Source organism: Colobus angolensis, unplaced genomic scaffold, assembly GCF_000951035.1.
Source record: "Colobus angolensis palliatus isolate OR3802 unplaced genomic scaffold, Cang.pa_1.0 Scaffold401, whole genome shotgun sequence".
Classification (NCBI taxonomy): domain Eukaryota; kingdom Metazoa; phylum Chordata; class Mammalia; order Primates; family Cercopithecidae; genus Colobus; species Colobus angolensis.
In genome coordinates this window covers 1,558,442-1,585,054 of record NW_012117389.1, presented here as the reverse complement: position 1 = coordinate 1,585,054, position 26,613 = coordinate 1,558,442, and the positions used below count along the sequence as shown (strand labels likewise).

Below are 26,613 nucleotides of genomic sequence, written 5' to 3'. Positions count from 1 at the left end.
AAACACTAGTGATACACTTAGGAAGCATATAAAGAGCCTAGAAAGAAAATGTGGACTGAGAGGATCCTGGTGTATACTTAAGGCCAAAATTATTAAAACAGGCCTGGCTCTTTTACAGTCCAACCAGGTAGTCCCATGACCAGGTGTTGCTTCGTGGGCTCTCAGCTGGAATCTCCTGTCTTCATTAAGGGGTTTTGAACATCTGAAGAATGTTTGCAACTGCTTCAGTTCTCTTTGGAAATCCAAGAGTAAAGAGCAGTGACTTTGATTCTTCTGTCTGTCTCCGTGTATACTGCTTGGAAGTAAGGCCCTCACCAGGAGCTAGACCCAGAAAAGAAACAGAAGCAAATTTACTGATAATGGGTGGACCTTAGCCAGTTTAACCTATAAATATTTATATTGTATCTCAATCTGAAACCTATAAGTTCTACATGGTGTTTATTTAGATACAACATGAGTGTCCATATTAAAATACGTTTTTGCACTTTGGGTATGATTTCACACTGTTTTCATTGTACTAGCAACAGAGGTATATACAGTCGAGTAGCTGTTCGCAAGGCTTTAGTATTTTAAACTAAGCCCATGAAAATAAAATCACTAAGCTATTAGATGTTTTTCTTTGAAACTTTTCTTAGGGCTGTTGTTTTAGTCTTCCCCGGGAGTAGATTTGATTTAAGACATTCGCTGCTTTTCTGAGGCCCTAACTTGAGTTCATTTTGTTATGTGGTGACCACAGTTCTGGATGACGCCCCCCCTGGCACACAGGAATACATTATGTTACGACAAGATTCCATCCAATCTGCGGAATTAAAGAAAAAAGAGTCCCCCTTTCGTGCTAAGTGTCACGAAATCTTCTGCTGCCCGCTGAAGCAAGTACACCACAAAGAGAACACAGAGCCGGAAGGTTTGTGCACGACAGACGCGTGTTTTGCTTGTTTTCTCTCATTCTTCTTTCTTTCTCTTTCTTTTGGATTGTGCATTGCCCTCTGGTGTGCTGTGTGTTGTTCAGATCCTGCCATAGCTAGGAGGCCCCCTGGCTGGCTGGTGAAAGTGTTATACAGTCTCAGATGGGACGCTGTATAATATGGTCATCTGTGGCACAGCGCACAGCGTTACACTGCTTTTCACAGCTGAAACATTTTCAGTTGCTGTCATTTTATTGCCCCATTTGGGCTGGCAAAGTTGCTTGCTTCTGTAGCCAACATCTGGCCAAGTCTGTTCCCATCACCTTGCATTCCTGAAGCGGCAGTCAGCTGAGGAATGAAACTTCTAAAATGAAATAATGAGAAGATTGTTTCAAAAATTGTCAACTCTCCTTCACTCCATACAGCTTCTGCTTTGCACTCGACGAATGCTCATGATCTACTTAGTTTGCTGAAGCAGGTCCCGATTACCTATATAATGCACGCCCCGTTGCACTTTGCCATGGTAAAATGCATGCCTAAAGGAAACTATGAGTAGTTTGTTTTTTCTTTTCAGCTCAAGTACAGGTTTGGACAACTCTACTTGCTGTTACTTAAACTGAGGTTAATAAGGTACTCACTGCAACCCGTATCACAAATATACCTTCAAAGTATTTCGTCTGGCCAGAAATGCTATTTATTCATTGTTTCCAACATTTTTGCATCTATCAAAGAGAAATATTTTTCACATGACAAATAAAATGTGGTAAATGTATTGCATCTGTTTACATTCCAGCTTCCAAAATAACATCTGAGAATTATAATGTAAATGCTAATACTTATTATTAAACAGCCCATTTTCCCCTCACATTAAATATCATTGAGGCAGTTTACCAAAGAATGACATTTGGAAGTGACAGAATTCACCTGTTCTTTGGCAGTTGGTGTACACTTTGGTGGTTTTTGTATAATTTCTAAAAGCGACCTTGTTTCTATTTCAAGTTGCCCTTTTGCATCATTAGAGGAATCCTTATGATAATTGTCTTTCTGATCTGGGAAGGACTGGCATGTGTTTTAAAATTTGGTGAGTAAATAAATTTCTCCAAATGCACTCTAGTCCACACTTTTGGAAGCAAAACTTCACAACTCAAAGTTTCCCCTTTTCTTCTTTCCAAATAGAGTTTTAGACAATCATTAGGAGAAAATGAGAAGCCTACATGTATCTGTGTTTAATTCAACAATAGAATCGAGCACTCATATTTATATTCTACCCATACTTTTGGTATCTAAACTATTCATGTTGAGTGTGACGACCGATTTCCACACATATTCATCTGGAGGTATAAATGGTGAACCTTTACAGTGAGTAAAAGCAATCATTTGGTTGTTTAGTGGAGAAGATACTAACTTTATTTTGTACTTTAATGAAACAAAAAATTTTAACTAGTGACAATTACTTTACTATATATACTACGTTCCAATATGCTCTGCTTTTTTTCTCTAAAAATTATAAACACACACACACACAGACACACACACACAGAGAGACACACACACACACACACACACAGTTTTTGTACTTGCAAATCAGCCTAAAAATCAAAATTTGGTTTCGTTAAGAAACATTACCCAGTTAAGAGGCAGCTGGTTAAATTCAGTCAAGCAATCAGTTACATAATTAAAATTTTTTTTACAATATTTCAGATTTTAAAAAACAGTTAAGACCGCATTCCTTTTATTATTACATACAATTTTGACAGGATCTGTTATTTTCAAGTACCATCTGGAGTGTATTGTCAATATTGTTATGAATATTTTCAGATATAGAGAATTCTGAAGAGAATAGGTAGCAGTTCAACTCTCTTCTACAAAGTTTGGGTAGTTTTTGATCTGTCATTTAACCCACATATTGAGCTGTTGCCATTGTGTTTAATGGGGCTGCCATCCTTTCACTTGTGTACTGTCATGATGGGCATTGTCTTCTTTCAGATTGGAGATTTTCCTTAGTCTTGCCCTCCTTTCGGGTCCTCCTGCCACGATATCAAAGCTAATATATCTGTCTTTATTCTTATGAATGATTTGTAACTAGTATTAAAGTCAGAGGTTTTCTGGGATGACATTTAAATACTATTTGCAAGCTTACTGTACCCCGGGAAGCAAGATCCCAGAATCTAATTGTGAACTCGGACCTTAAAATGAAAACACTTGATCTCTACACAAATTAACAGGTTCCAGAAGACTTTAGATGGGGGCGAACGAAAACATGCTGTGGAGCTGACCTTGGATAAATAAGGAAACATTGCCAAGAAATTAACATGCTTACTTCATGTAGGATATCGAAGCTCATCATTTCCAGGAGGTGAAGTAACTGTGGGTTTGGAAGGGTTCACTGGTCATTCTGGCAACCTGGAAGATTTTTTGCAGAAGTGTTTTTTAATTGCCATCAGTTATAGGGTTCAGTTCCCTCTTAAAGTTGTTGTAATATTTTATTATAATCAGTAGAAATAAAAGACCTCTTTTTTTGTTTACAAATGGATAGTGTTTTGCATTAAAATGGTGTCTCCACATTGAAACATTTCATTGTTATGTGAAACATTTTGAAGAGATACTCTCTGTCATGGTCTCCGTGCCCAAACATGAGACCTTAATTGACCCTGGCTGTGGATGCCCACCAATTCTACAGCAGGTGAAGGCAATGGACAGGGTGGTTAAGCCATACATTGTTTGGTCTATGCAATGCCAACATAATTCCACAGCAGGTGAAGGCAATGGACAGGGTGGTTAAGCCATACATTGTTTGGTCTATGCAATGCCAACATGCTAGTATAACCTCTCCTAATGAAGTTATTTTTTTATGCAATGTTAAAACCCCCAAAAGAAAAATTAAAAAAAAATTTAAGCCTTTTGGGGAAATAAATGTTTGAATTGCATAAGCTTTAGAAATGATTAATTAAATTAAACAGGTTTATGTGTATTATGATACGGTTGGAATTACTAAATTGATAAAAATTATCCAACTCTTTTTTAATTAGTGTAGATAAAGTCTTGCTATTTATTTTGTTTGGCAGAGGTTTATAAGGGCTGGGCTACTTTCATAGTTTTATGACCTCTTACAATTTGCTACAGATAATTTAACATTGTTTATAGTCACCCATCTTTTTAAAGATATTTTTGTATTATGTCCAGGGCCCTCAGAATCCATATAAAATAATACATGAAGGGACTAAAATATCTCACTGGCTTTTCAGGATACACGAAGGCCAAATTACACTTTGGCAAAACTAGGTTTCTATTTATGAATATCCAATTCCGAAACGATTTTTTAAATCTGTTCCAAACATTTGTGATTTTCAGTGACATGATTATTTCTATAAAAACCACTTATGATACAATATTATGTGAGTGCTGGAATTTGGCGGAAGAAGTGCACACAAGTATCTGAGAGTCTAATTTGGCCCAGTACCAGCAATGTTCTTTGTTAAAAGAAAGCCACATGGAGAGTGGAGATCATTACCAAAATCTTTTCCTTACCGTTCCAGGAGCCTTTTGGCAAAAGAAAGTATAAGTTTCATAGCTTTATTTTTTTGTTCACTTTATCTTTCTATGCCATGTGTGCCAAAATGAAATCACTAGTTTAGAGTAACTCCTGGAAGCCAATCTAATATTAGCATAGTTGTCATTTCCTAAATGCCACTCCTTGGGCTTTTACTGATGTTCGAATATTGTTAAAGAGAATCACACCAAGATAAACATGCTTGCAAGTAGATAGTGCTGGAAATCTACAGGGAAAAGTAAATCATGGATTCCCAGCATTTGCTTTTAGGGTTGAAAATTCTGATTACATAGTAAATGTGAAGAAATTAATGCAACATAGGAAAGTAGTACAGAGCTTGGTGATATGTCACCATCTTTTTATCAGGCATTTGGGCTCTTTCCTATAGTCCTGTTTTCATGTGATTACACACACACACACGCACACACACACGCACACACACACACAGACTCTGTCTCCCTTAGGGCATTCGTAACCTTTTTATTCAGAGAGCCATCCAATCATTGTGGCTTTGGTTGGAGAAGAGAATCTGTACTGGAGACTGATGATAAAGTATGGCAGCTTCTACCAACCAAGAGAAAGCAAAATTATATGCTAAATGGTAAGGGGGTATATTTGTAACTACCATGTCTGTTAGTCTGATAATGTGTTGGGTTATTCCAGAAAGAGCATACGTCACCATGAATATCAGTCTTGCGTTAATGATGGGAGAGGAGGAAGTCAGAGGAATGCTAGGGAACATGCTGAGGGAAATGTTTTTCATCTTCATGTTTTTTCAACACTGTTGTTTCCTGTTGTACCTTTCTCATCTTAATACTAATTTTCCTTTCGAGAAAAATGTGTCAGCATTAATTTGAATTAATAATTAAATAAAACTAAACTATGGTTATTAAATCATTTTGTCACTAAGCTAGAGTTTAGGGTAATAACCTCTGATGCTTGTCAGCTGAAAATATCTTGACTTTCAGGAAAGACATAACTAGGTTCCATGTCTGTCTCCTTTAGAATAATTGAGGGGACATTCGTTTTCTATTAGAAAAGCATGGGGCCTTGGTTTGCATTTCTTTAATGATCAACGATAATGAGCTTTTTTTTTTTTCTAATGTGTTTGTTGCCTGCATGAATGTCTTCTTTTGAGAAGTGTCTGTTCATGTCCTTTGCCCACTTTTTAATGGGGTTGTTTTATTTTTCCCTTGTAAATTTGTTTAAGTTCCTTGTAGGCTCTGGATATTAGACCTTTGCCAGATGGACAGATTGCAAACATTTTCTCCCATTATATATGTTGTCTGTTCACTCTGATGATAGTTCCTTTTGCTGTGCAGAATCTCTTTAGTTTAATTAAATCCCATTTGTCAATTTTTGCTTTTGTTGCAATTGCTTTTCATGTTTTCGTTATGAAATCTTTGCCCATGCCTATGTCCTGAATGGCATTGCCTAGATTTTCTTCTAGGGTTTTTATAGTTTTGCGTTTTATATTTAAGTATTTAATCCATCTTGAATTAAGTTTTGTATAAGGTACAAGGAAGAGGTCCAGTTCTAATTTTCTGCATATGACTAGCCAGTTTACCCAGCACCATTAATTAAGTAGGGAATCCTTCCCCCACTCCTTGTTTTTGTCAGGTTTGTCAAAGATCAGATGGTTGTAGGTGTGCGGTCTTATTTCTGAGTTCTCTATTCTGTTCCATTGTTGTAAGTGTCTGCTTTTGTACCAGTACCATGCTGTTTTGGTTACTGTACCCTTATAGTATAGTTTGAAGTCAGGTAGCATGATGCCTCCAGCTTTGTTCTTTTTGCTTAGGATTGTCTTGGCTATGCAGGCTCTGTTTGGTTTCATACGAACTGTAAAATTGTTTTTTTCTAATTCTGTGGATAATGTCAATGGTAGTTTAATGGGAACAGCATTGAATCTATAAATTACTTTGGGCAGTATGGCCATTTTAAACATACTTACTTTTTCTATCCATGAGCATGGAATGTTTTTCCATTGGTTTGTGTCCTCTGATTTATTTTGAGCAGTAGTTTATAGTTCCCTTGAAGAGGTGTTTCACTTCCCTTATTAGCTGTATTCCTAGGTATTTTATTCTCTTTGTAGCAATTGTGAATGGGAGTTCGATTTGGCTCTCTGTTTTTCTGTTGTTGGTATTTAGGAATGCTCGTGATTTTTGCACATTGATTTTGGATCCTGAGACTTTGCTGAAGTTGCTTATCAGCTTAAGAAGCTTTTGGGCTGAGACAATGGGGTTTTCTAGAGATAGGATCACATCATCTGCAAAGAAAGACAATTTGACTTCCTCTCTTCCTATTTGAATTCCCTTTATTTATTTCTCTTGCCTGACTGCTGTGACCAGAAATTCCAATACTATGTTGAATAGGAGTGCTGAGAGATAGCATCCTTGTTTTGTGCTGGTTTTTAAGGGGAGTGCCCCCGGCTTTTGCCCATTCAGAATGATATTGGCTGTGGGTGTGTCATAAATGGCTCTTCTTATTTTGAGGTATGTTCCTTCAATAATTAGTTTATTGAGAGTTTTTAACACCAAGGGGTGTTGAATTTTACTGAAGACATTTTCTGCGTCATTAGAGAAATGCAAATCAAAGCAACAAGGAGGTACCATCTCATGCCAGTCAGAAAAGTGATTATTAAAATGTTAAGAAACAACAGATGGTAGTGCGGCTGTGGATAAATAGGAATACTTTTCCACTGTTGGTGGGAATGTAAATTAGTTCAACCATTGTGGAAGATAGTGTGGCAATGCCTCAAAGACCCAGAACCAGAAATACCATTTGACCCAGCTATCCCATTACTGGGTATATACTTAAAGGAATATAAATCATTCTGTTATAAAAATACATGCATGCGTATGTTCACTGCAGCACTCTTCACAGTAGCAAAGACATGGAATGAACCCAAATGCCCATCAATGATAGGCTGGATAAAGAAAATGTGGTATATATACACCGTGGAATACTGTGCAGCCACAAAAAAGAAAGAGATCATGTCCTTTGCAGGGATGTGGATGGAGCCAGAAGCCATTATCCTCAGCAAACTAACACACAGGAACAGAAAACCAAACTCCACATGTTCTCACATGTAAGTGGGAGCTGAACAATGAGAACACATGGTCACAGGGAGGGGAACAACACACACTGGAGCATGTTGAGGTGGGGGTATGCAGGGAAGTGAGAGCATCAGGAGAAATAGCTAATGCATGCTGGGTTTAATATCTTGGTGATGGTTTGGTAGGTGCAGCACACCACCATGGCACACATTTATGTAACAAACCTGCACATCCTGCACATGTACACCCGAACTTAAAAAGAAAAGCATGGGACCATGTGTTCTGGTGACTCTGAAGAGATAAGAAGACTGTATTCTCAAGCTTTTTATTTCAAAGTCACTTTTTTTCTTTCATGACTTAGGGCCACCCCTGCCTTTGATTTATGACCTGAAGGATGACAAAATGACGTAAGACAATTTTCTTTGCTCATTGAAGCAAATGGCAGCTTAATTGAAGAGTCACAAGAAAGATAAAAAAAAATCAGTCCAAATTAATGCCAGAAATCTGGTGGCCTTGGTCACTAGCAACGAGTAAATATGATCCTCTCCCCACAAAGTATTTAATTCTGATTCTCTTACAGCTTATGTCCTGATAACATTAGGAAACCAGCAATGGCAATGAAACTCATTCTTTCTTCCCTCCTATTTCTCCTAACTTATGGCAGCAAAAACAAAATGAAGTCATATTTTGTGGATAGTTTCTACTCTCTGGGAAACTTATGGTCTAATCAAGGAGTATGTGTAGTAGCCAGTAATTCACTTTCATAAGATGGACATTTATCATTCTCTATTGAATATATGCATTTCCATTCAGTCTCTAGGCTGGAGGCTGGCTTTTACAGTAGAAACTAATAACCATTCATTCTTTAGAATATTATTCACTTTTTAAAGCAACTGACCTCTCCTCTCCCTTGATCTTATGTGTTCCAATCATGATAGTGGTTTCCTTGAGACCAAATTGTTTCTCCTTTGTACCTCTCTTGGCTGAGGTCTTCCTTAGTTAATACTTGGAGCAGACATTTCTCCTGTATGAAGCCAGCACCAATGAACCGTTTCAGGCATTTATGTTTAAAATGATACTTATCTGCAAAAGTGCTTTGTAAGGTCTACTAGATGAATGACAGTGTATGCTGGTGATTTTGATTTTAAAAAGTCAATTTCAAAGATACTTGAAAACATCTGGAAATTATACATCCATGTGGGTGCTGCCCCTTTCAAGACCAAGACATCAGGGATTGTGTTGCCAAGTTTTCTGGAGTTTTTTTCTCTTCCCAGCCAGTTAATAAACCACTGAAGAAATTCTGCCTTCTGGACTCAGCATGGTATGACCCAGCTAGGCTATGTTCCATGTCCACAAAGGCATAGCCTGAAAGATTAGTTGATTCCCCAAATCACACCCAATCCTGATGTTAAAAGTCTACCTCTATTAAGGAGATGCACGAGAATGTTCTGCTCCCTCTGTTCCAATTTTCACCGTCTTTTGTTTTAAATGACATTTCACTTGCCTGGTTGAAGAGAATACAGGAATGAAGTATAATCTTTTTCACAGGTTCTTAAATAGTTATCAGATCAATGTTTTCCAATAATATTTCATGCAACACTGATCATACATTTATGTAAAAAGACAGCGTTTGTGGTCAAACATATGTTTCCCAAATTATACACCATTCCTAGAGAGTCACAATGCATATGAGTATATGAAAGATTTTAAAGAGTCTTGCAGATTAAGAAGCTGTCTACCTTAGGCAATTCAGTGGTAAACAGCATCTTCCAGCTACTGGGCCCTTTTACTGATAATACAGATAAACATCTTCCAAGTAACACTTTGGGAAAGGCTCTGCTGGCTCTACTAAGCAGTGTATTCTCATCAAAGATGAGCTTTGTCAAGTAGCACACTTTTGAAAATGATTGCTGTTCCCTTCCTCTCTAACTCCCACCTACTATCTTTAGAGAAAGGCTACTCAAAGTGTTGTTCATGTATCCCAAATGGTTTGTTATCAATCCATGACTAGATAAGGATCTTATGCCAGAAAGTAAATCGCTGCTTCCTTTGTGAAGAAAGTATTGCTGTCTTGCTGTGAAAAGTAATGTCAGCTGAACTAAATCAGAATTGTATTAAGTAACATAGTTCACAGATCAGTGCTAGGTTTGTGTACCATATATTGAGTAACACTGCTTTAGATTAGTGATTCTCTAGCTTGGCTGTACATTGGAATCCACTGAGGATCTTTACATACTACTGATGCCTGAGCTCAACATCAAACCAAAACCTGACAATCAAACAAACAAGCAAACAAACAAAACCTGCAAAATCTCTTGTCATGCTTCTGGTCCTAAGGATTTCAAATAAGAGATACTCAACTTTTTAGTTATTAGTTTTTATACGGATAAAACGTTTCTATTCTATGTCCTTGTTGTAAATTATTTCATGAGAAGAAATATTTCTTGAGAAGAAATAATTAAATAAAAAGAACTTTATAACTGGAAAAAAATTTCTTGTGGTGGAGGCTCAACAGGGGTACTTTTTTTAAATCTCCCTAAGTGATTATAATGTGCTAACAGGGTTGAAATCACTGCCCTAGGAAATAATCACCTTGGCATAAGGTCTGCTGAGTGATGTCAGCTGTCAATCCAGGAATCTTATCATGCTAATTGCATGGGCCTCTTCAAAAGGTGCCCTGTGATAGAGGGCTCAGCTGGAGAGGCAGCCCTTATATGACCTTTAGAACTTATGGCCATGTAAGGTATCCATCTTTCCCACCATGTGTGCATACACACCTTTCTGAAGTTCCCTTACTTTTTTGCCACACTGTGCTTTTAGAAAATAAATTAGGCTTCTCCATAAGCGTGTGGTAATCTGCCACCTTGTGACCAACATTCTTTCTTGCAAGCAATTGTTGAAACACTTGTTCTGCTCTCCGAATCTGATGCAGCTTGCAAATATAGGTCAAAGAGTTTCTCAGAAACCATGTATAACTGTACTTAAACAAGAAGATGGAGAAGGAGAAAAGGGTGTCACGATATGCCAGAAAAGTACTGACAGTTCTTTACTTGATTGCTACTGCTCTAGAGTAAGATTGCAAAGCTTGACTCAAGCAGCTTGTAACCTGGGTATCTGTCTCTGTTACACCAGAGGCTGTTATCATCGAAGCATTGCCCTCATCATCTAAATGTAATCGGCTACTGCATCATAAAAAGATGACAGCAGCCTGTATATGAAAATTGACTCTGACATGATTAGGAGACTTTCATTGCTATCCATGTTTATAAATCATTCCTAGCATTTTAAACTACATGGATTCTGATATTCATTTATTATACTCTACTGCATTTTTTAGTGTGCTTAAGAATAGCACCTTGAATAATGACCACTGGGAAAGTGTTAAACAAGAGACATTACATTCTGCATTTTATCAGCACTTACCCTTCTCTTGCCTCGCAGCCAATATCCACACTCACTCCAACACATGAAAATCACTTGTCCACTTCCACCCATGTGCTAGCAAATTTTTACTTACGTGCCCTAGCTATTTTAAGATATATATTCTCAGAACAGCTCCAGGACAACCTGCAGGCATGTCCAGCTTTGGAAGCAGCAAGTGTACATTGGCCCCAAGACTATATCTACAAAAGGGAAAGGGAAGAGAGCGTACTTCCACTGGGCCACATCTTCAGTGACAACACTGTGCATAGCCCCTTAGAAGCATGATCACAAAAACCCTGTCAGATAGGGTTGCTACCACCATTTCACAGATGAACAAACTAAGGTGCAGAAAGAGTAAGTCACTTCACCAGTAAATGGGAGGACTTGATTTGAACCTAGTTTTTCTGGCTTCTAAAACCCATGCCTTCTCCCCTCCGTGGCTTCTCCATATGCTCAGTTTCCCCACTCTTGTTCCAGAAGTGCATTTGTTATCTAAAACAAATTGTAGTGCTAAAAAGTGATTTTAAGTGTAAAGAAATAAAATTCTTCTACAGTCCTTCCTCAGGTTTATAAAAGCAAGAGTTTGTCATAAGCAGAAGGGACACAGGAGGTACTTGCTCATTCTGTAGGCCTAAGATTAGGTGGAGTGCAGCACTCAAAAGGAGGAGATGAAATGACCTTTACCTTTAAGGAACTGAAGACTTGGTCCCGGCATACAAATAGTGGAGTGATTAATGAATACTTAAATTCAATTTAAATGCAATAGATCTGTTCCTAGATAAAAGATATTAAAAGCTCATTTGTCTACTCTGCTTTCTTTAGGCTAGGGAATGTGGCTTTCCACCTATGTATTAGTCAGTGCTCACACTGACTAATAAAGAAATACCTGAGACTGGGTAATTTATAAGGAAAATAGGTTTAACTGGCTCACATTTCTGCAGGCTGTACAAGAAGCATGATGCTGGCATCTGCTTAGCTTCTGGGGAGGCCTCAGGAGACATTTAATCATGGCAGAAGGCAATGCAGGAGCCAGCACTTCACAGGACCAGAGCAGCAGGAAGAGAGAGCAGGGTGGGGGGTGCCACACATTTTTAAATGACCAGATCTCATGAGAACTCACTGTCAGGAGAACAGCACTGAGCTGATGGTGCTAAACCATTTATGAGAAATCTCCCACATGATCCAATCACCTCCCACCAGTCCCCACCTCTAATACTGGGGGTTACAAGTCAACATGAGATTTGGGTGGAGACACAGATCCAAACCATATTAACCATAATAGTCAAAATGAGAAAATGTCATTTTTAATTATTCAAGAGCTGATTCCATTGTTTAACCTTTTCCCTGTATAGTAAAATTTCTACCATTGTTGGGAGTATTACTAAAACTTGCCCTGAGCAATTTCCCAAGTCCCATAGGATCAGATATTACATAGACATCTGGGTATTAGCAAAGAATTATTTTTTATAACTTATGGGATCCCTACTCTCTAGCCTGAGGCAATTAATAATGAAAACAGTGATTGATAGTTATCCAGAACTTAGTATTTGCTGTAGGGACGGAAAGGGTATGACCCCTTCCTTCCTTCTCCATCATAAATGTTCACAGCCAACAGCCAGCACTATAAGAAAACAGGTTAATAAGAGAACAGTACAACAAATTTATTACTGTTATGCACACACATGTTCATACAAAATATGATCTCAAAGAGAGGCCAACAGATTGAGACTTAAATGCCTTCTTCATAGGGGAGAGGGAAATGAGAGTTGTAGGAGTAGATGATTTTCAGGGAAAATGAATAGACCCAGTGCTCAGTGATTCAAAGGAGCAAAGGTTGTCTTATGCAGATAAAGTTTCTTAGGTAATCTCTTATATATATTCTCGGACCAGCTCTAGGACAACCTTGAAGCATGGCCAGCTTTGGAAACAGCAAGGGTACATTGACTTAAAGACCAGATCCACAAGGGGGAAAGGGAAGAGAGCACAATTCCACTGGCCCACTACTACATATAGTGAGAGCACTGTGCATAGCCCCTTAAGAAGAGTGGATGAAAGGTCTGTCGGGTGTGATGATGAGTCCCACTCTCTTCTCCAGTGGTTTGAGCTTTCCAGGTTACTTGATGAGATCCCTAGGGAGTGGTTACTTGATGAGATCCCTAGGGAGTGGGACTCCCCCTAGGGAGTGGGATGATTGTATTTCTTTTGGAAAGAAGGTTTTTTGCCCAGATAAGGAAATTCCGGAAGAGTCCCTCTCTTCATTTGGCATGGGAGTGGGTAGAAAAGGCAAGGTTAGCGGGACCTTAATTCTGTGGCAGCTTCTGGGATCTCTCAGCATGCCAAAGTGTCAGTCTTCAGGGTATCAGTTTATGGGCCCCCAACAGTGCCAAACACTTCACGTAACATCATCTTAATTCTCACAGTAATTTTTGAAGGTAAGTAGGTTGGTAGTTTTTCTCTCTGTTTTATAGATGAGGAAACAGACACTCAGAGGTGAAATAACTTGTTCAAAGTCACCTGGCTGGAAAATGGTAAAACCAATACTGAAATGCAGCTTATCTCACTCCAAAGTCCGTTTTCTTTCAGTTACATGAAAATGTGTTTCAAACAAAAGGTGGCCTCAGAAGGGGCCCCCACTGTGTTCTCTAGTCGTGTGGGTTATACCTTATTGAGACATATTGCCTGATGTACCAAGTAACCAAAGTTGGAGGGACCTTATAGTTGCTGTCATAAAAACAATAAAGAGTTGACTTGTTCTTAAGAGAAAATGGAAATTTACAGATTTAATTTAAAAATATGTTTTCAGGGCAAATTCCTATGACATTTGACTTGGTCAAAATACTTTACAATCTGCATTGTCAGAGTTGGAATCTATTCACTCTGCTGGTTTAAGTTTCTCAGCCACAGGGCAGTTCTTGGTTACTTCAGGTCAATTTTTCTTCCACTTAAAAACCTTGTCTCACACAATATCTTCTGGCGAACTAAGCACCTGCATGAAAACACTGTCATTACACAGTGAGAAGTGACTTAAGGCACATGAGTATTAAGTCCTCCTCACTGGATTGGGTCACTGGTAAGAGATTATTCTTCGCAGTTTGTACAGGGAGTGGGACTGCATGCAATGGTCCATTTTCCTCCAAAAGCATGAAGAAGGGGGACCCAGCAATTTTCATGGTGTATTCTGTGCAGAAGATTCTATACCGTGCTATAGTTAGATGCTTAGCTAACAAGTTTTAGCATCTTTTATGTGCCAGGTACTTCAGGTTTATTATTGCTAATCTTCCCAACCACCCCATGAGGTGCGTGTCATCAGTCTTGAAAGGCATAATGGGAAATGAGTGTAGAGATGTGAAATTCTCATTCAAAGTCACACAGCTAATTGGTGTCTTGATTGAGATTCGAAGCCAAGTCTATTTAGTTCCCAAGCCTGATCTTTTCCACCATACTGTGCTGTCTCAGCTCTTCCTATATCCTGACTCCTTTTAGGCATAAGAAACGAGAAAAGAGCTCAGCACTATCTTACCGGCTTTTGGCAAGAGCTTATCTTTAGAAGAAAACTGGAGAACTATCTTTAACCTCTCAGCAGGATATACTTACCCAGTGCACCCAGTGAAGGACTTCCTTTGTGTGTTTCCCACATCCTGGTTTGATTGTTGGGATACACAGTAGGCAAGGGGTTAAACAAAGCAACATTCTTGAGATTTGTCACACATCCCTTCCCTTTGTTCCCTGTATGAACATCTAGTCACTTTAATTCCTCCTTGAGGGCAGAAATAGAATCTCAAGTGCAGGTCATTTTTCCTGAAATGGCTTGCTTAAATGGTATCATGCTTCAAACACATAGTTCACCTGGAACCACTAGGCCTTCACTGATTCTGTCGTGAGCTCCCTCGTCTAGAAAAGGGAAGGAGTGATGCAAAGTTCTGGGAGTGCTTTGTTTCTGAGGTGCAGTGCACTCTGGTAGAGGAAGCCCATTTTAGGTCCTCCAGATTTGGGCACTCCTAGTAAGAGCTCAGAGATTTCATTCTTGCTCCAGATTTTTGTGTTCCCCTTGGAATGTGGTGATCTTTTGCACCGAGAGGTGTGGCATCCTTTTGACGATAGTCTGTCCACAAATACAGGGAGATTCTAGGAAATGACACATCCATATTGAGATTATTTGCTTCTTCTCTCTTTCTTTCCATGCATGAGCACAGGTGACTTACCCTGAAGTGGGTGGAAGACCTTCACAGAGGACCTCGATAGGGCAGGAGCTGTCTCAGTTGAGCCCCACCAGAGACCTGCCATTGCCCTCATAATGGCACAGTTGATTCTGTCCCTTCCAAAAGCACAAAACACTGGGACAAGGGAAACATGCCCTTTTGTGGTTGCTAGTTGCCATTCAAAGAGGGTTTGAATACACACACACACACACACATACGGACACATACTACTATTTAAAATAGTTTCTTTGGGGGAAAAACACTTAAAAGCAGAATAGTACAGCTCACATGGTCCCTCTACTGGAGTTCTTTCTATGATACATCCAGCCCAACAAAGCCCAGATTAATCACAGCCCTTTATGGAATAATATGGGCTGAAGCAAGCCATTCATACAGCGAGGACATTTGTCTAGCAGAGTGCCTCAGGCTGTGAACAAAATTGGGTTCTTTTCAAGCAACAAGGAAGGAACAAAGGGCATTTCAAAAAGTGGGGATTATAGAAGCTGCCAGCTAGTAACTTTTCTCTTATGTTCCTTCTTCAGCCATTTCCCCTCTGTACTTACTTGATTTTTCTCTGAGAAGACAGCATTTAGAATCCATGTTAGAAGGTACATGAACTAATTCAGTAAATCTCTAATTGGCATACATGGTAAGCTGTTCACTTAGTGGATAATTGGTTAAATGTACCCAGAATATTTAATGAGGGAGAAAAAAGTCCCCAAAGCAAATCAGAATAGTTTAGGAACCTTTTCCTCTAGTGCCACTTTTTCTTTGTGAATGGCTACTGGTGTCTTAAAAGTGGTCTATCTCCCTTCCCAACCAGGACTCCATTTAGATATACAACCTCTATTGCATCCCTATTTATAATAGAGGTTTATTAAATAGATACCATAAGAATAGCACAGTGTCTGTCAACAGTAAGTGCTCAATTAATATTTATTATTACAAATAACTTATTTATCTAACACATTTTGATATTCTGCATTCAGCGGCCATTCGCTCTAATTCCAGGTGGCAAATGACTGAGTGCTTCTCATCACCATTAGCAGAATTGATATATTTGTTAATAGATGTTTATTGAGTGTCTTGCATAAGCCAGGCATTATGGTGGCTAGGCACAGCGTGATAAGACAGATTACATCTCTGCCCTCAAGGAGGAATTAAAGACTAGCAGGAAAGCAGACTTTGAACTAGTTGATTATTAAGATTGTGTTGCATTCAAAAACACTGTAATACATAGTGGCTTAAACCAGCTAGATATATTTTATTTCTTTGGGGCTATAGGTTGGCTATGTGGTTCTGCTGATCTAAGCTGGGCTTTGCTGATCTTTCCTGGGCTCAACAATATATTTGTGGTCAGCTGGTAAGGCAGGGTGGCACTGACTGTACTACGATGAGTTTGTATAGCACACCTCAGCTCTCCATGTGTCTTTCAAGTCTTATTTATCTACTTTAATATTTCATTTGTTAATTTTTTTCATTCAACATTTACTGAGCAACTTTTCTGTGTGTCAGGCACTATATGGCCTTGCATTTAAATTGCTTCGGAATGAGTTCTATGCTGGTAACAGACATTCAATATTATTAGCCTCTGGCCAGTATTAAAACCATGAGAGCAGATGAGACACACAGGGAGAGAGAATAGAGAAGCAAGGCCTGGGGCATAGAAACATTGTAAGATGTTATAGAGGAGAAAGGACTCCAGAAGAAAAAGAAGGCAAACCAAGAAAATGAGGTCTAGGGAAGCCAAGGAAGGACTCGGCTTCAGGAAGAAGGAATGGCTCAGTAGAGCTGAATGCAGTAAATCATTGCTAATTTAATACAATCCTTTCATATATCCCTTTTAGCATCTAGGCTTTGTAATCCAATTCCTTTCAAGGTAGAACAGATGTCTCTGCCTCTCATGCTCTTGGGAATAACTGGCATAAATCACTGAAATAGTTAAAATGACCCTTGATAGATGGAGTGATGAGGAATTAGATGCTGTCTGAGTGCTAAGGAAAGAGTAGCTCTTTGTAAAGATGTCATCAATTTTTCTTCTCTATAATGCCTGTTCAGTTTAAGGCTTTGGCAAGACTGATTTATTCTTTTGTTGTTTATCCTTCTGAATGTAGTTAACCTTGCTCAGTAATTTTTTCTGTAATCTAAATATATTGGACCACCGAGAATTAAAATTAAATCACCTCTTAAGTTTAGTATTTTAAAACTGACAAACTTTGAAGAAGCCATATTAATATGGTGCAATCAAGATGACATTACATGTGTTGCCAATAAAGCAAGTGTTCTGCCAACTTTACAGACGTGCACTTTTGCTAGACTGTAGAAATTGATTCCTTGTCTAGCAGTGAATGTTTCTTGCTGAATGAAAGAAGTAGTATTTAAAAAGAACAAATACACAGTTTTGTGGTGAAGAACTGTTAACGGTATGATATACAGTCTATGTAATTAGGCTAAGTTTTTGTCTAGAATTTGTGAATTTTGATCCCAAGAAAATGATAACTTCCTATGCAAAATTTGATGAAAGTTTTCTGTACAGAGTGTCCCATTCACCAAGGTCAATTGCTACTTCTTTAGTAGCCTCAAGGGAGGAAATAGGCGATGTGTGTTCGGGATTAAAACAATAAGAAATTAAATGAATTCATTTTTCATAGTGTATGGTAGAGTGGGGAAAAAAAATCTTTCTGAAGGTTTGTGCTATACATTTGAATGTTTTTTTCCCTTGCATTTGGATTGTCCCTTAATTTGGGCTACATTAGGATACTACCCATTTCTAAACTAATATCAGAGACTAGAGCTTTTAGACACTTTTTTCTGACTGCCCTTTTTCCTAAGACAGGAGAATGTCATGACAGAAAATACTTCATTCCCAAAAAATCTATTGAAATTTTAAAAAAGCAGAAAGAAAATACTGCATTCATGGATCTACCTCTAGCAGCATTCCATTTTTTCCTTAGCATATCCAATACTACTTTTCTTCCTGACTTTGTCTAAATTAAATCTGTGCTGAGAGAGGATCTGGTACTTTGATTATAGGTTGGAATCTCAATAGTGGAACATGTTAGCTAACCAGGGAGCTTGTGAACCCCTTTGATATCCTGTCATCCTTTTCTCATCTATGTGGTCACCTTGAGAAAGGACTTTGAAGAAGAAGAAGAAATATCTCTGCAGGTAGATGGAAGAAGGTTACATTTAACATGCAAACTGAACTTTATCTTCTCTCTTATTTAGTAATATCCCTGCTGCTGGGAGGGGCAGGGAGTGGACACTGGGAAAATCAGAAGCCATCCTGTGCCCCTAGAGTGCTCTAGAGCTTTTGTATTTATTACATTTATGGAATGTTACCTATCTTTTTCTACATAGAGGATTTTAACAAATAACCAACACATTCTAATACTTGATAATGAATAACATTGGTCTAAGAATTACACCAAATTTATCATGAGAAGCACAAGTGAGACCTAAAACCCAGTGAGCATATCTGTTAGTGATGCTTTTTTGCTGTAAAAATTAGCTGAGATATTTATTTTTCCTTCAGTCAGCCGTGCCAGGCTCTGTGTTGAGCTAGAGCAGGATTTCTCAACTTTGGTGCCATTGACATTTGGGGCTAGATAATTCTGTTGTCAAGGGCTGTCCCATATATTGAAGGATATTGAGCAGCATCCCTTGACTTTACCCACTAGATGCCAGTAGCACCCCATCTTAGTTGTGACAACTCAAAATATGGCCAGATACTGCCAAATATCTCATGAGGAGCAAAATCACCTTGTTAAGAACCACTGGGCTATATAATACCTACACAAACAAAGCATGTACAGCCTGAAAATTACTCTGCTTCTTTGAGAGCTGGTCAAAATCCTTCCGGTTTCATCATAACCAAGGTTCTCCATCCTTGGGTTACTAAGATAATAGTTTCAACTTAATTCAAACTCTGCCTTACTCTTCCTGATCCTTCCCCTGCCCTTCTCAGACCTTTAACTTATCTCAGCTATTTCTACAAGTATAAATATATTTATATTATATAAGGCTTTCCAGTAGAGCTCAATGCAATGATTTGGTGTAAGAAAACTGAGGCTGCTTCGGGTTAAATTCCACTGTCATTGAATGAGTTCCAACTTGGTTTCTTCCCTGCGTCTACTATAAGAGATCTGGAGAAATATGACAGAGTCCCTGCCTTTTAGGAGCTTGACATGAAAACTCTGTATATGAAAAGGAATGTAAGTCAGTTATGTCATGGGCTCAGGCTCAAATATAAGCTCATTCAGAAAGATCTTTTCATTGCTGTCCTTTTAGAAGGCTTCTGCTCAGTTTAGCCTTTCTTCAGCAGGGCTGATGATGAGCAGAGGTGAAGGTATTCCTCAAGATTCTATTTTGCATGTTTTCATATCTAGTTCAACATTAAAAAGCTTAGAACGTTCAAGCTAACTATTCAGACTCAACTAACGTTGGGTACCTATAATGGTGCCAGGCACTGGGCTAGTTGCTTCACTCAGTATTTAATTTTTAAAATGACTGCCAAAATGAAACATCACTTTGTCCTTACATCATCCTGGTTCCTTTACACTGTCAGCAAGTGTTTGAGATCAGGAAAGAAGGTATTTTGTGAAGCTTCACATAATATTTTGGGCGACATACAGTAACTAAACTCATTAAAATTCAGAGAAATTAATATTCCAAAAGACTATTAAAGAATATAATTAAATTTAGCTCTCAGCTAATTTAATATATTTTGATTTTTTTTTTCCAAAAGCAATTGTGGTTTATCTGGTTCCTGTTTCTTAGCTTTGATTTTGTTCCTTTATCATGTTACTTTGGATAAGGTCTGTTCCTTCCTTGAGTCTCCATATCCTTATATATATAAAAATAAAAAAAAATTTAGAAACAGTATTGAACAGGGGAAATCATAATAAGACAATAATAAAACAGTGGATATCCAAATGAAAAAGGGAAAGGTAAGTGAAAACAGATGTGGTTCCTTTCAGACGAGAACCTCCCCATACCTGACTCTCACTGTGTATTGTACACAGTGTATTGTACTGAATTCTGTTCTTATTTTATATATCTCAAGATGGTTTAAAATAAGACTCAATTCGTTACTATGTTTCCTGACAACTTTATGCATCGTTAAAATGGAAATTCAACTAATAGATATTGTTGAAGTCTGACTTCATAAATGTTTCAAGTTTTTGCTGCCTTGGTTGAGCTCGAGGGGAGGTTTCCTGGCCATATATGATGGCCATGGGCTTCTCCTTTTTCACATTTTTGCTGAAACTCATGATCTTAATTCTAGGCTTTGAGAAGAGTAAAGCCTAGGCATGACCTGGTATGGGCACAGGGAGAAGCAAAAGTAACCTTTTTTAAGTATTGCCTGTCTTCCTTTTGAAAATTAGTTAACCTGTTGAATTAGCTAAGTAACTTATCCAATGTCTCACCATTAGAAAATGGGGAGATCGAAGTACAAAACTATATTCTCTTTCCAAGCCACACTCTGTTTCTTCCCAAAGGGAGACTCTCAAGACCTGCTATATGGATTAGGAGGTAAGCATACTTTTCCTTTTGTTACCTGTTAACTCTTCCTTTTAGTGCGTCAAATCTTGACTTCAGGGACCTAATGCTTTCGTGAACCTAATGCAAATAACTCCTTGTTTTGTGTTATTTTGTGGAAGAATAATTTGGAGCAAAGAAAATCCCCTCACCATAGGCAGAAAATCAGAAACTGGCAGCGAGAGAAAATGCTTGGTTGGTCGACCACCACCCTGGCCACTGGACTTCATACCTTTATATCCTGAGTCAAAATGATAGATATCAATTTTAACATCACTCCTCAATTCACCAGCCCCTGCCTTGGGGCTTCCCTGGCATTCATGGTCTACCTATATTTCCTTCCTTCCCTTCCACATACACAGTGAGAGTCAGGTATGGGGAGGCTCTAGTCTGAAAGCAACCACATCTGTTTTCACTTACGTTTCCCTTTTTCATTTAGATATCCACTGTTTTATTATTGTTTTATTATGGTTTTGCCTGTAAAGAAGTATACAGTGGCAGGGCGACCTGTTGTGCATATCGAATTTTACCATTCATTTGCTCCAATGTTTGCCTATTTCTGCTAGAAGTTGAATAACAATCCATATTCTCCCTGGGTGTAAACTGTTTCTGGATAAGCCTTAGGTACAAAGGTGGGATGTTTATCTAACTAAAAGTATAAAGGTTTTCAAACTACCCGGTTCTCTTTTAGGTGGTAGCCTATTCATCGAAGCAGCACTACTGATTTATGAGCACCATAGCTGCTCGAATCTCTAATATTTCTACAGCTATTCCAAATTCCAGTAGTTTAGATAATGGAGAAGTTTAATGAATAGCTAGAGAAACATACAAATGTTACAGTTTCAGTGGAAACTAGACAACCTTGTAGAATATTGCCTCAAGTCAGGTTTTCATTTCACCTCTCTTTACCTTTGTCCCCAGCATCTGATTTTGGATTTAGAGCAGCAACACTATAACCACCATTTCTAAAGCACAATCTGAGCCAGTTATCACCTCAAGTTTCTATAATCTCAATAGAAATGCTAGAATGTAGATATTTTATCCCAATTTTATACAGAAGGAAATTGAACCTCAAAGAGTTTAGGTAAGGCAGAACTGAAAAACCCAGTAGGTGTTAAAAATATAAGGTGATTTGAATTTTGAACTGTAAGTTTTCTAAACCAGATGACTTTTCCATCTGGGGTGTTACCTGGGTTACTAACTTGAACTATTGTTTAAGATGTGGCTAAATTTAAATTTATATTCTCTATTGACAAAATATTTTATTGTAGAGTAATTGCGATAATAGATACAAAAACACTGCATTGGTAAATCTTTTGTTAGCTATAAAGATGGTAGCTGCATATGTATGCATTCAAATCTGCTTGTTCATGAATAGAAGACCTGATTTATTAAAGAGTTTCATATCTGACATTTTAACTTGAGATTTTTCACTGTTCTTTTTCTGTGAACAGCACAACTCATCTCTATAAGTTCAAAGTTTGTCAAGTTCATAACTCTTAAAAACCTTGCACAAACCATAACCTCACTCTTTGCCTTCCCAGATCTATTCCCAATACTCGCATCTTGATATATTCGTGCAATAACCCTTCATTCTCAATTTCTCAGCACTTTTCTGAGACCCTCTGTCTTAGTCTGTCTTCTGCCGCTATAAAAGAAGACCATAGACTGGATAATTTATCTTTAAAATGATTTATTTGGCTTACCATTCTGGGAGATGGGAAGTCCAAGATTGAAAGGCCACATCTAGTGAGGGCTTTCTTGCTGTGTCATAAAATAATGAAAGGCATTATATGACAAAGAAGTGTTCCGGTATGAAAGATAGAGGAAATTGAACCAAACCCATCCTTTTATCAGGAGCCCATTCCTGCCTTAACTAACCTATTCCTACAATAGTGGTGTTAATTCATTGATGAGGGCAGAGCCCTCACGCCCTAATTACCTTTTAAAGGTTTCACCCATAAATACCATCACATTGGCAATTAAATTTCAACAGGAGTCTGTGGGGACTTATACAAACCATAGCATTCTTCTCCTAGTCCCTCAAACTTCATGTATTTCTCACATGTAAAATAGATTCATTCCATCCCAATAGCCCCAATAATCTTATTTCAATACCAACTCTAATGTTCAAAGTCTCATCTAAATCATATTGGTGAGACTCAGGTTGGCAAATTCCTCAGGCAATTTATCTCCAGCTGTGAGACTGTGAAATCAAAACAAAATTCCATGGAGGAATGGGGAGTGGCCAAGATGGCTGACTAGAAGTTCCGTGGCTCTCACAGAGAGGAATGGAAAGGGCAGTAAAACACAGCACCTTCAACTGAAACATTCAGGTACTCGCATTGGGACTAAGGAAGGAAACAACTCAACCCATGGAGAACAAAGAATGACAGCCCACCTGAGAGTGACACAGAACCAAGTGAACCTCCCCCACCCAAGGAAGCAGTTGAGTAGAATGTGTGACCCTGGGAAACCACAATTCTCCCATGGATCTTTGCAACCCTCAGGTCGGGAGATCCCCTCATGAATCCACTCTACTGGGACCTTCAGCCTGACACACAGAGCTGCATGGAGTTTCTGCAGAGTAGCCACTCGGGCACGTGTGGAGACCCAGGAGCTTTAGATACTCCAGCTTTTCAGGCTTCTTAGCAAAAGTAACTGCAACTCCAGCAAAGTGGGAGGTTGAACACCTGTACATACCCTTAGAAAAGAGGCTGAATCCAGGGCGCTAAGCAGTGATAGTCTTCCACTGTGCCTCACAGGATAAGACCCACTGGTTTTATCCTGTGATAAATACACAGGATAACTCCACTTCCACTGTGTCAAACAGGATAAGACCCACTGGTTTAGAATTCCAACCAGTCACCAGTAGCAGTATTGCACCTACCTGGGACAAAGCTTTCTGAGGGAAGGGTGGGGTGCCATCTTTATTGTTTGGGCAACTTAGCTGATCCACCCTGCAAGCTTTGGAGAGTCTAAACCTACCAAGGTTTGAAGGGATCCCCCAGCACAGCACAGCTGCTCTACCAAAACATGGCCAGACTGTTTCTTTAAATGAGTCCCTGCTCTTTTCCTCCTCACTGGGCAGGAACTCCCGACTGGGGCCACCAGCCACTCAAGCCAGTTTTCTCTGGCCAACAGAGATTTGAAAACTCCCTGGGACAGAGAACCCAGAGTGAGGGGCAGGCTGCCATCTTTGCTGTTTGGGTGACACAGCCAGTCCAGCCTGTGGGCCTTTGAGTGTCCAAACTGTCAGGGGATAGAAGCAGTACCCCAGCAAAGCGCAGCTGCTCTGCAAAAGCGTGGTCAGACTTCTTCTTTAAGCAGGTGCCCAATCAGGTTCCTCCTCACGGGGCAGAACCTCCCAGCCAGGGCCTCCAGCCACCCCCACTAGGGTTCCCTGGTCTACAGAGTTTTGAAAATTCCCTGAGATTGAACTTCCAGAGGGAGGGATGGGCTGCCATGTTTGCTGTTTAAACAACTTAGCCTCCAGCTTCTGCAGAGCCAAAGCTGACCAGGGGTGGAATTAGTACCACAGCACAGCAGAGTAGACCCACAAAAATGTGGTCAGACTGCTTTCTAAAGTGGGTCCCAAACCCATTTCTCATCACCAGGTGGAGCCTCGCACCTGGGGTCTCTGGCTACCCCTAATGGTGTTCTCTGACAGACGTCTCAGCCCTCCCTGGGATGGAGCTCCCAACGGGAGGGGCAGACTGCCATCTTTGCTCTTAGGACAACTTAATCATTCCAGTCTTCAGGCTTCAGAGTGTCCATGGTGACCAGGGGATGAAGTGGACCCCCAGCACAGCACAGTAGCTCTACAAAAAATGTGGCCAGGCTACTTTTTAAAGCATGTCCCCAATCTCACTCCTCCTAACTGGGCAAGACCACCCAACTGGGATTGTCCGCCACCTCCTATACATGTGTTTAGGCTGGCAACAGGTCCATACCTCCCTGGGATGGAGCTCCCAGAGGAAGGGGTAGGCTCCCATATTTGCTGTTTCACAACCTTCACTGGTAATACCTCCAGGTACTCGAAAATTCAAGTCTACTAGAAACTGGAGCAGAACCCCAGCATGCCACAGCAGCCCTATGGAAAAGGGGCCATACTGTTAAAAAAAAAAAAAAAAAAAAAAACACCACCCAAAGGTCAGCAGCCTCAAAGATTGAAAGTAGATAAGCTCACAAAGATCAGAAATAATAATCAGCAGAAGAACACCGAAACCTCAAAAAGTCAGAGTGCTCTCTTTCCTCTAAATGAGTGCATCACCTCTTCAACAAGGGTTCGGAACTGGTCTGAGACTGAGACTCAGACGACTGAAATGACAGAAGGAGAATTCAGAATATGGATAGGAATGAAGTTCACTGAGCTAAAGGAATACATTGTATCCCAGTGCAAGGAAGCTAAACGTTATGAGAAAGCATTGTCAGAGCTGACAGACAAAATAGATAGTACAGAGAAGAGCATAACCAACCTGATAGAACTGAAAAATACACTAGACGACTTTCATAATGCAATCACAAGTATTGATAGCCAAATAGACCTAGTGGAGAAAAGACTCTCAGAGCTTGAAGACTGGCTTTTTGAAACAAGACAGGCAGACAAGAACAGAGAAAAAAAGAATGAAAAGGAAAGAACAAACCCATTGAGAAATATGGGATTATGTAAAGAGACTGAATCTACAACCAACTGATGTACCTGAAAGAGATGAGGAGAATGTAACCATTTTAGAAAACATATTTCAGGATATCATCTGTGAGAACTTCCCCAACCTAGCTTGAGAGGCCAACATTCAAATTCCAGGAAATGCAGAGAACCCCACTAAGATATTCTACGATAAGATCATCCCCAAGACACATAATCATTAGATTATCCAAGGTCTAAATGAAAGAAAAAATGTTACAGGCAACTAGAGAGAAAGGCCAGGTCACGTAAAAATGGAGGCCCATCATACTAACAGCGGACCTCTCACTTGAAACCCTGTAAGCCAGAAGACATTGGGGGCCAATATTCAACATTCTCTTTTCTTTTTTTAACATTCAACAATCTTAAAGAAAAGAAATTCCAACCTAGAATTTCATATCTGGCCAAACTAAGCTTCATAAGTGAAAGAGAAATAAGATCCTTTCCAGACAAGCAAATGCTGAGGGAACTTGTTACCACCAGACCTGCCTCACAAGAGGTCCTGAAAGAAGCACTAAATGTGGGAAGGAAAGACTATTACCAGCCACTGCATAAACACACTGAATTACACAGTCTGTACACAGTCCAGTGACATTATAAAGCACCACATAAACAAGTCTGCAAAATATCCAGCTGACATAATGATGACAGGTTGAAATCCACAGATATCAATACAAACTTCACATGTAAATGGGCTAAATGCCCCAATTAAAAGACACACAGTGGCAAGCTAAAGATCAAAGACCCATTGGTATGCTGTCTTCAAGAGAACTATCTCACATGCAGTGACATATATAGGCTCAAAAATAAAGGGATGGAGGAAAATCTACCAAGGAAATGGAAAACAGGAAAAGTAGGGGTTGCAATCCTAGTTTCTGACAAAACAGATTTTATCCAGCAAAGATCAAAATACAAAACAAAACGAAACAAAACAAAAATAGACATTGCATAATGGTAAAGGGTTCAGTTGAACAAGATCTAACTATCCTAAATATTTATGCACCCAACACAGGAGGGCCCAGATTCATAAACCAAGTTCTTAGAGACCTTCAAAGAGCCTTAGACTCCCACACAGCAACAGTGGGAGACTTTAATAACCCACTGACAATATTAGATCACTGGGACAGAAAATTAACACAGGTATTCAGGATCTGAAATCATCGCTGGATCAAATGGACCTAACAGATATCTACAGAACTCTCCAACTCAAAACAATAGAATATATGTTCTTCTCATCACCACACGACACTTA

The 26,613-nt window shown here is 39.2% G+C and overlaps 1 protein-coding gene across 4 annotated transcripts in view; it reads left to right on the top strand.

Moving 5' to 3' along the window:
* FGF13 (fibroblast growth factor 13) overlaps positions 1-26,613 on the top strand; it is a 550,802-nt gene that overhangs the window by 336,372 nt on the left and 187,817 nt on the right. For 3 of the 4 annotated variants that reach the window (XM_011955822.1, XM_011955823.1, XM_011955825.1), the window contains one exon: positions 737-904. The exons of the other annotated variant lie outside the window; for it this stretch is intronic. In XM_011955822.1, coding sequence (XP_011811212.1) covers positions 737-904 — 168 coding nt within the window. The remainder of the gene's footprint in view (positions 1-736; positions 905-26,613) is intronic. 4 annotated transcript variants of the gene reach the window in all.